General features: G+C 53.5%; 1 protein-coding gene across 1 annotated transcript; it reads right to left on the bottom strand.

Moving 5' to 3' along the window:
* Window positions 1-312: 312 nt before the first annotated feature.
* LOC104392889 (5-hydroxytryptamine receptor 7-like) lies at window positions 313-9664 on the bottom strand. Its single transcript, XM_010002325.1, has 2 exons — window positions 9153-9664; window positions 313-1060 (listed from the first exon to the last, which is right to left on the bottom strand). Exons 1-2 carry the CDS (start codon window positions 9662-9664, stop codon window positions 313-315), a joined length of 1260 nt encoding a protein of 419 aa, XP_010000627.1.
* Between the last annotated feature and the right edge of the window lie 400 nt (window positions 9665-10064).

The following is a 10064-nucleotide window of genomic DNA, read 5'->3' as shown; positions in this document are numbered from 1 at the left end:
GAGGGGGAGACTGAGGCACAGAAAGGTGGTGTGACTTGCCCACAGTTGGTGGTAGACCTTGAACCCCCCCTTGGTCTCGCTCATGGCTTCTCAGCTCCCACCTGGGTGAGAAGGAAGGGTTGCCCTCTTGTTCCCAAGGCAAGGGGAACTGCAGCTCCTCCTGGGGAAGGGGGGAGAGAAGAAAGGGTGTCACTCTCAGCGGAGATGTCGGGAAGGGGGACGACGGCACCCGGGGCTTCTGCCAGTGCTGAGAAGCAGGGAACCTGACGTGGAGAGGCCGGAGCCTGTCGGTCAGGCACCGAGGATGTGGCTCTAGAGGATGCCTTCGTGCCTCTCTGTGGCCTTCAGGGCCTCGTGCATGCTGGCGGCCGAGAGCCTCCTGTTGATGTTCCTGTACCTGCACCTCAGGAGGTTCCAGAATGTAGTCCTCAGGTCCCGGTTAAAGAAAGCATAGATCAAGGGGTTGATGAGGGAGTTGGTGTAGCCCAGCCAGAGCAGGGTCCTCTCCAGCCTCAGGGGCATGCAGCTGCAGCGGATGCCGCAGATGAAGGGCCGAGCCGTGGACATGAGGAAGAAGGGCAGCCAGCAGAAGGTGAAAGCCCCTACGATGACGCCGAGGGTCCTGGCCGCCTTCTGCTCCCTCTTGAAGATGGAGATGTTCTTGCGGTCCTGGCGCAGCAGCTTGGAGAGCGCGGCGCACTCCCTGCGGGAGCCGCGGCCCGAGCTCTCCAGGCAGGGGACGCCTTCCCCTCCCGGGTGCCTGGGCAGGTCCATGAAGCGGTGCTTCTCGGCGCTGGCCTTGGCCGCCTGGTAGATCCGGGCGTACATGACCAGCATGACGGCCGTGGGGATGTAGAAGGCCACCCCCGTGGAGTAGACGGTGTAGCCGAAGTCCTGGCTGATGAGGCAGACCCGTTCCACCGTGACGTTCTGGGCCCAGCCGAAGAGGGGAGGGAGGGTGATGGAGGCTGAGAGGAGCCAGACGATGAAGACCATCTTGGCCATCAGCTTCCCGTTCTGCCTCACGGGGTAGGTCAGCGGCCGGGTGATCCCCAGGTACCTGGCAGAGGTGCAAAGGGTTAGGAGGGGCAGGAGGTGCTGTCGGGGTGGTTGGCGCCCCGGGCCAGCTGTTAAAGCTTCACCGAGAGGGTGAATTTCAGGAGGAGAAGTGAATTCCCCCAGTGGGAGCTGCTGTGGAATCTTCTGCGGGATGTGTGTCACACCCCTGGAGCTCTCCTGAGCCCAAACACCCTGCTCTGCCTGTTCCCCGCTGTTCTTACAACCCGGGGGTGTCATGTAGCTGCTCAGGGCAGTTCCTGGGGGACACAAAGGGTTCAGAAAGCTCAGTTTTCAGAGAATCATGGAAGGGTTTGGGTTGGAAGGGACCTTCAAGACGATCTCGTCCCCCCCTCCTGCCACAGGCAGGGAACAGCTGCCACCAAAGCTCCATCCACCACCCAAGGGTGTGTCTGGATGGGGACAGAGAGCAAAGCGAGGTGATCAGGTGATGGACCGAGGTGCAAGTCTGGCAGGTGGTGACCCACACCTTCTTCCATCTGATGGGCTGTGTGTTTGCATCTTGCAGCACACGCTGCTGTCAGCAGATCCCCCCCATCCCTCCCCTACCCATCCAGCTTGCAAACCTACAGGTTCCTGCAACATCTTCTGGGGGTCACAGAATGGTTTGGGTTGGATGGGAACCTTTATAGATCATCTAGTTCCAACCCACCTCTGGAAAGCAAGACAAACAGCTGGAGCAGTTTGCTCCCTGGCATGACCCAGAGCTCCTGAAGTGCTGGTGTCCACCCCTCCCTGGGGAGTAAAATGAAAGGAGCTCTGAGCAGGGGCTCCCATAAGCACGTGGTGACCCACAGATTCACCAGTCCTGATGCCTGGAGTTAGGAGTTACCTGGTTAGATTGACTGGAAGGAGCTGGAGGCTGCATGACCCACCAGCTCCTGGATAGACCATGGGATGTGATTTTGAACCATCCCAAGCCTTGGCTGAGAGAGGTCATGTGAGTGAACAACTGTGTTAGTTGGGAAATTACCCCTGGAAATTAAGGAGTCAGTTTGGAGTTGGCCATGGGCCAGTTCTTTGCTGAAGGACTTGAGCCTGCTGTTCAGACTCAATCATTCCAGCAAAAGCTTCTGGCTGTCAGGTGGGTTCCTTCCCTGTTGCAGCCTTTGTGATCCCACCTGCCTGTTGTCAGGAATTTCCAGGCATTTTTAGACAGGGTCACATCACCTCTGGAGTGTTTTGGGGATGCTGCATCAGTCCAGAGGGGTGGTGGGAACAGTGTGGGAGAGTTGGGGTGTTCAGCCTGGAGAAGAGAAGGCTCCAGGGAGACCTTAGAGCACCTTCCAGTGCCTGAAGGGGCTCCAGGAAAGCTGGGGAGGGGCTTGGGACAAGGGCAGGGAGGGATGGGATGAGGGGGAATGATTATAAACTGAAAGAGGGGAGATTTAGGTGAGACAGGAGGAAATTCTGTGCTGTGAGGGTGGTGAGACCCTGGACCAGGTTGCCCAGAGAAGCTGTGGCTGCCCCATCCCTGGCAGTGTTGAAGGGCAGGTTGGATGGGGCTTGGAGCAACCTGGGCTGGTGGGAGGTGTCCCTGCCCATGCAGGGGGTTGGGACTGGATTGTCTTGAAGGTCCCTTCCAAACTTAATGATTCTATGATATCTATGGGAACAGCAGCTCTATGGAGATGTTTTGCTGAAAGCCTGTCCAGGGAAGAGCAGGCTTTTCTGCCAGAAGAAGAATTTCTGCAGAGAATTTCACTTCTGCTTGTGCTGTTATTTTTCCCCCAACAATCAGTCTCACTGGAGGTGTTTGATGTTTTCTTCCCTGTTTTCCTTTTCCAGATTCTCATCCAAGATTGGAAGAAGAAGGAAATGAAAGAAAAATAATCCAATTCCTCCTCCCTTCCTGACTGCAAAATAAATTCAAAGCCCTGACTCTGTGATAAACCGAATTTGAATTCATTCACTGAGTTATTCTTGTCCTATTTTTCTTCTCCCCAGCAAAGCTCTCCAAGACCATTGATGCTGCTGGGACATCAGAAAGAGGTACAGGCTGAAGGACAACACTCATGGGTGCAAAGGCAACACAACCTCTCAGGAAAGGGCTTTTCACCCCACCACCCTGTGGGTCTCTGTCTGTGAAGGATTAGACCTGATGAGATGGACAACAGAGCTAGTTTTGGTGCTGTCCTTCTAAAAGATACCACTGAATCCATCCTCCTTGGGCCAAGTGATGAGCCTGGCTCAAAGGTCATAGAATTATAGAATAGCTTGGGCTGGAAGGGACATGTAAAGCTCATCCAGCCCAACCCCCCTGCAGTGAGCAGGGACATCTTCAACTAGACCACGTTGCTCAGAGCCCTGTCCAACCTGACCTGGGATGTTTCCAGGGATAATGGGGCATCTCCCACCTCCCTGGGCAACCTGGGCCAGGGCTTCACCACTCTCAGTGTAAAATATTGATTCCTAATATCTATGCTAAATCTCCCTTCTGTTAGTTAAAAACCATCACCCTTTGTCCTCATCTTTCATATCAGCCCCTTTTAAATAATGAAGTGCTCTAAGGTCTCCCTGGAGCCTTCTCTTCTCCAGGCTGAACGTTCAGCCTGGAGAAGAGAAGGCTCCAGGGAGACCTTAGAGCACCTTCCAGTGCCTGAAGGGGCTCCAGGAAAGCTGGGGAGGGGCTTGGGACAAGGGCAGGGAGGGATGGGATGAGGGGGAATGATTATAAACTGAAAGAGGGGAGATTTAGGTGAGACAGGAGGAAATTCTGTGCTGTGAGGGTGGTGAGACCCTGGACCAGGTTGCCCAGAGAAGCTACTTAATGATTCTATGATATCTATGGGAACAGCAGCTCTATGGAGATGTTTTGCTGAAAGCCTGTCCAGGGAAGAGCAGGCTTTTCTGCCAGAAGAATTTCTGCAGAGAATTTCACTTCTGCTTGTGCTGTTATTTTTCCCCCAACAATCAGTCTCACTGGAGGTGTTTGATGTTTTCTTCCCTGTTTTCCTTTTCCAGATTCTCATCCAAGATTGGAAGAAGAAGGAAATGAAAGAAAAATAATCCAATTCCTCCTCCCTTCCTGACTGCAAAATAAATTCAAAGCCCTGACTCTGTGATAAACCGAATTTGAATTCATTCACTGAGTTATTCTTGTCCTATTTTTCTTCTCCCCAGCAAAGCTCTCCAAGACCATTGATGCTGCTGGGACATCAGAAAGAGGTACAGGCTGAAGGACAACACTCATGGGTGCAAAAGCAACACAACCTCTCAGGAAAGGGCTTTTCACCCCACCACCCTGTGGGTCTCTGTCTGTGAAGGATTAGAACTGATGAGATGGACAACAGAGCTAGTTTTGGTGCTGTCCTTCTAAAAGATACCACTGAATCCATCCTCCTTGGGCCAAGTGATGAGCCTGGCTCAAAGGTCATAGAATTATAGAATAGCTTGGGCTGGAAGGGACATGTAAAGCTCATCCAGCCCAACCCCCCTGCAGTGAGCAGGGACATCTTCAACTAGACCACGTTGCTCAGAGCCCTGTCCAACCTGACCTGGGATGTTTCCAGGGATAATGGGGCATCTCCCACCTCCCTGGGCAACCTGGGCCAGGGCTTCACCACTCTCAGTGTAAAATATTGATTCCTAATATCTATGCTAAATCTCCCTTCTGTTAGTTAAAAACCATCACCCTTTGTCCTCATCTTTCATATCAGCCCCTTTTAAATAATGAAGTGCTCTAAGGTCTCCCTGGAGCCTTCTCTTCTCCAGGCTGAACACCCCAACTCTCCCAGCCTGGCTCCAGAGCAGAGCTGCTCCAGTCCTTGGATCATCTCTGTGGCCTCCTCTGGACTCACTCCAGCAGCTCCATGTCCTTGTGCTGAGGGTTCCAGAGCTGAACCCAGCCCTGCAGGGGGGTCTCACCAGAGCAGAGCAGAGGGGACAATTCCCTCCCTGGCCCTGCTGGTGACACAGCCCAGGACACATTTGGTTTCTGGGCCCCAGCACATGGTGCCAGCTCATGTTGAGCTTCTCATCAACCATCACCCCCAAGTTCTTCTCCTCAGGGCTTCACCCCCAGTCTGTACTGGTCCTGGGGACCTTGGCCTTGTTGAATTCAGACTGATGGGTTGGGAGCAGCTGGGAGGGATCCTGCCCAATGCCCTGCTGCTGTAGGAAGGGACTTTGCAGGGAGGCCACACTTCATGTCCCCTGGGCTGGAAGAAAACCATGCCCTGCTGTAGCATCTCCTAATTCAGCACCCCAAAAATCACTTCTTCTTATAACCAAGCCAAGAGCTTTGCAAATTAATATACACTGTGATGCATGATACCCTTCATTATTATTATTATTTTAAATTATTATTATTATTCTATTACTGGGTTCCCTTGGGAAGATGATCCACTCAGGATTTGCTGAAACCTGAACGAATTTACACCCTGGCCAAGCAAAATGCACAGTGACAAGGTGTAAGAAGCAGGCAAAGCTGACCTGTTTCATCTGGGAGCTCCTCGTGCAGCCACTGCTGGAGGAAACAGGGCCCCTTTGAGGTCTTTACTGATAATATTGCTGAGAACAGGAAGACCTCAAAATAGGCCAGTGGATACAGGGGGAGAAAAGCAGGATTGCACAGAAATGCAATGAAATTCAGATCAGTTTCTATTGCTTTTATCCTTTTTTTTTTTTTCTTTTAATGTGTATGTTGCTGTTAATTGAGTTTAGAGGTCACCAAGCAGCAGCCATTTCCCAGGGCAGTGATTTAGGGGGGTCTTTGTGCCACTTTGGAGGATCCCCAGCCCTGCAGAGCTGATGGTGGAATCCCTCAGTCCTTGGGCAATAAAATCCTGCCATGTCCTTGCTCAGCCCTGGCCATGGGGCAGGAGATCTGCCCCAGGGTGGGCTCCACCATCAACCCCATGGATTAACCAGGTCAGTTCACTTATTCTACACCCAGAAGGAATTGCCAGGGATTAAATAATAATAATAATAATAATAATAATAATAATACCAAAACCAAACCAATCGTCTCCAAGATGCCCCTTTAGGGTGAAGATAGAGCAAGGGGAAATTGTTTCAAGCTGGAAGAGGAGAGATTTAGGTTGGAGATTTAGGAGGAAATTCTTCAATATGAGGGTGGTGAGACAGTGGAACAAGTTTCCCAGAGAAGCTGTGGCTGCCCCATCCCTGGCAGTGTTGAAGGGCAGGTTGGATGGGGCTTGGAGCAGCCTGGGCTGCTGGGAGGTGTCCCTGCCCATGCAGGGGGGTTGGATCTAGATGGTCTTGAAGGTCCCTTCCAACCCAAACCAGCCTGTGACTCTATGATTCTGTCTCCATCCTGTAGCTGGCAAACTGGGAAAGGACAAATTTCCACCCACACAGGTTAGTTGAGCCCAAAGGAGCTCAGAATTGGGGTTTCCTGGACCTCCCTGCTTTATCACCACCCCGTGTCTCCTCAGGGCCTCAGCTCTGCATCTCTCTTCCCAGCTGACCCTGTGCCTGCCCCATCCTGGTGAGGGAGAGAAATACCCCAGGTGGAGGATGCAAAGGGCAGCTGGAGGCTGCAGCTCCCTGTGGTTTCATGTGTCCCTGCCCAAGACATGGGTGGTGGGAGCATCCCAGGGATGCATTCCAGCCTGGGACACGTTAGGATGAAGGACACAGCAAGATGCTCTGCAGGGCTTATCCCACCAGCTCTTTTGGGACACACCCTTTTCACTGAGGACGATGCCAATTTGGAGCATTTCATCTGATTTCAGGCAAGAAACACCTTTTTTTGTATGTTTGTTTGTTTGTTTAAGGGAGAGTCTCAGTGGAGCTGCTTGGGAAAGGGATGGAGACTTTTTCCTCCACTAGGAAAACCTGAAGTGCTATGTGGGGTATGGGGGAACTTCTTTTTTCAGCTGCTTGGCACTTTTATGGAAAGCTTCCACAGAAGCTGAACAGCCAAAATGCTTATTTTTTCCCCTGTGCTTTTGTTTTTGGTTCATGGCAATAAAAAATCCATAGCACTGGCAGGCTTTTATGGAAGAAAAATGGGCAGGAAAGATGGATTTTTTCCAGCATTTTTCTTTTTTGATTTAAAAGAAAATCAATCAAACCTCCCTTCAGAAGAGATTGGTTCTTACCAGCTTCAATCAAGAGGCTTTTAGAAAGTGCTCTGCATTAATAACCAGTAATAGCAGCCTACATTTTAATTGTACCTTCATCTTGGGCAAGCCAAGCATCTTTCATATCTAAGCTAAGAAAAGCACGTGGACACTTCAGCCACCAGTACAATCACCCCCTCTTCTTTGGCAGAAGAAGGCACCTACCAATCAGTGCTGGCCAAGTTGGAATTCAGGACAGAACAAGAGGAGATTCTGGCCAGAAGACTGAGGAAGGTGATTTTCCCCTTCTACTCTGTTCTTGTAAGACCCCAGCTGGAGAACTGTGTCCAGCTCTGGAGCCCCCAACACAAGAAGGACATGGAGCTGTTGGAGAAAGTCCAGAGGGCTGGAGCAGCTCTGCTCTGGGGACAGGCTGGGAGAGTTGGGGTGTTCAGCCTGGAGAAGAGAAGGCTCCAGGGAGACCTTAGAGCAGCTTCCAGTGCCTGAAGGGGCTCCAGGAAAGCTGGGGAGGGGCTTGGGACAAGGACAGGGAGGGATGGGATGAGGGGGTTTAGTTTCAAATTGTAAGAAGAAGATTTAGGTGAGACATGAGGAGGAAATTCTTTGCTGTGAGGGTGGTGAGAGCCTGGCCCAGGCTGCCCAGAGAAGCTGTGGCTGCCCCATCCCTGGCAGTGTTGAAGGGCAGGTTGGATGGGGCTTGGAGCAACCTGGGCTGCTGGGAGGTGTCCCTGCCCATGCAGGGGGGTTGGAACTGGATGATCTTGAAGGTCCCTTCCAACCCAAACCAGTCTATCATTCCATGAATCTATGATTCGGGGGAAGGGGAAAGGGAAGAGAAGGGAACTGGAAAGCAAAGAGGAAAAGAAAGGAAAAAGGAAAGGGAATTTTCCAAAGCACAGCCCATCTGCTCAGCGTGTATCTCCCTGCTGCTCAAGAGGCAGCTCTGACATGTGTCACTACTGCATTTCTTCCCTCTAGCAGGGCCAGACCTCTGCCAGCTCCCAATGCACCTGCTTTTTTTAGGCTCTTCATTAGCACAGAGTGAGTTCAGCAGCAGTGCTGGCCCTTCCCTGCTGGCCTAGCAGGGATCTCCTCTGTGCCCAGCAGCTCCGAGCTGTGCCAGCCTGAGGACCAGAGGGCTTTTCAGGCTGGGGGCTGGAGCAGGAGCTGCTCTTTGCTCCCCAGGGCATCCCATCCCCTGGCAGCAGCAGGATTTTCTCTGTCCTCTCTGCTTTCTCACTGGGTTTCACACCTGGGGAGGGTGGTGGAGCTGCAGGCAGGTGTCTCGTGGGGTGTCTCACCCTCTGAGCTGCTCAGCACCAACCAGTCTGGCCCGGTGGGGTCAGTGTGAACATAAACCAACCTCTTGAGGAAGCAGCAGACGTCAGGCCTGGCCCCTGCTCATCAGCTCCAGGTCCCTAATGACGCAGCTGCTATAATTAGAGGCAGGGGGTGCTGGCTGGTCCCAGCCTTGCCTGTTTGCCAGGCAGGCCTTTCCCTCCCGACCCCAGGTGGAGGAGCTGAAGGCAGCAGATCCTCACAAACGCCTGCACTGGGCTAAGTCAGGGGTTTCAGGGATTTGGGATGGGGTGGGAGAAGCTGCTGACAGCCTCAGCCAAGGGGTGAGTCCAGGCAGCAGCAGAGAGTCCTGCAGGACTGAGCTCCAGAAGCTCCATCACCTGGACTTTCAAAGGGCTTATGTTTCTGTTTTGTGGGATAATTTTATGGTCTAACCTCCTGCCAGGGAGGAGGTCGGGTCACAGGGCTGCCCTCTAAGCTCTGTTCCTCGAGCCGAGGAAGAACAACGGGAAGCAGCTGCCTGGAGGGGGAGGACTAAGCAAATCACTTAGGGAAGTTAGGTGAGAAAGCACCTTAAGCCCAGCTCCTCCAAAGGAACTGAGGCACCTGATGTCTACAGCAAACCCTCAGCCACCCTGTGCACCTGGAGAACACACGAAGAAGCACTAATCCAACCAGGACTGAACCCCCCAGGAACACCCTTCCACCTGGCAGGTCCTCCCTTACCTGTCCACGCTGATGATGCACAAGGTCATGATGGAGGCCGTGCAGCACATGACATCCATGGCAATGAAGACGTTGCAGAAAACCTTCCCAAAGAGCCACTCCCCCCCCAGCAGGTCCGTGATGGTGACGAAGGGCATGACGGCGAAGGCCACCGAGAGGTCGGCGGCAGCCAGGGACACCACCAGGTAGTTGGAGGGTTGGCGGAGCTTCTTGACGATGCAGACGGAGATGATGACCAGCCCGTTGCCAGCGATGGTCATGAGGATGATGATGGAGAGGACAGCTCCAATGACCACCTTCTCGGTGTCCCCGTAGGGCAGGATCTCCTCGGCGCAGCCCGTCAGGTTGGTGAGGTTGGGGGAGGATGGTGGGTCTGGCCGGGCTGGGGTGGGGAGTTCCTCAGGCATGGATGGAGTCGGGAGCTGTTTCCCAGCTGGGTGCTGCTTCTCTGGCTCCTCCACCAAGAGGAGATGGTGCTCCAGAAACCTTCTGGGGCTGGCCCTGAGCAACATGCTCCGAGCTCGCCGCGGCAGGCACCGGGTGTCTCCCGGCAGTGACACCTCCAGTGAGAAACCGGAGCAGTTCGTCACAAAAACAGGCTGAGACAATAAAACATCACCCCCCCCCTGCAACCACCACCACCACCACTACCACCCTCTCCTCCAGCTCGTGGCTCCCAAAGCTCTGCCTGGATCTCAGGTGCTCAGCCAGAAGCTGCTTCCCAACTCTTCCCAGCGCCGTGGTCCGTCTTCTGGAAGGCGCAGGGTTTGCTGGAGGGAGCTGGTCCCCGCTTGGAGAGGAGCACAGGCTGCCTGGTGCTGCTCCAGGAGGACAGACCTCAGCTGGTGCTCACTGCCGTGTTTCTTACTCCTTCCTGCTGGGCTTTCCCCACCCCCCCAGCCCTCCGAAGCT

The sequence above is a fragment of the Chaetura pelagica genome, unplaced genomic scaffold (genome assembly GCF_000747805.2).
Source record: "Chaetura pelagica isolate M959 unplaced genomic scaffold, ChaPel_1.0 scaffold347, whole genome shotgun sequence".
Classification (NCBI taxonomy): domain Eukaryota; kingdom Metazoa; phylum Chordata; class Aves; order Apodiformes; family Apodidae; genus Chaetura; species Chaetura pelagica.
Note: the sequence above shows the minus strand (reverse complement) of the source record. Positions and strands in the feature narration are given on the sequence as shown.

Excerpts from the sequence above, each read along its gene's own strand:
- LOC104392889 (XM_010002325.1), bottom strand. The coding sequence starts at position 9,664 with ATGTTGCTCAGGGCCAGCCCCAGAAGGTTTCTGGAGCACCATCTCCTC. Across the intron at positions 1,061-9,152 it reads TGCATCATCAGCGTGGACAG|GTACCTGGGGATCACCCGGC; the intron begins GTAAGGGAGGAC and ends CACCTCTGCCAG.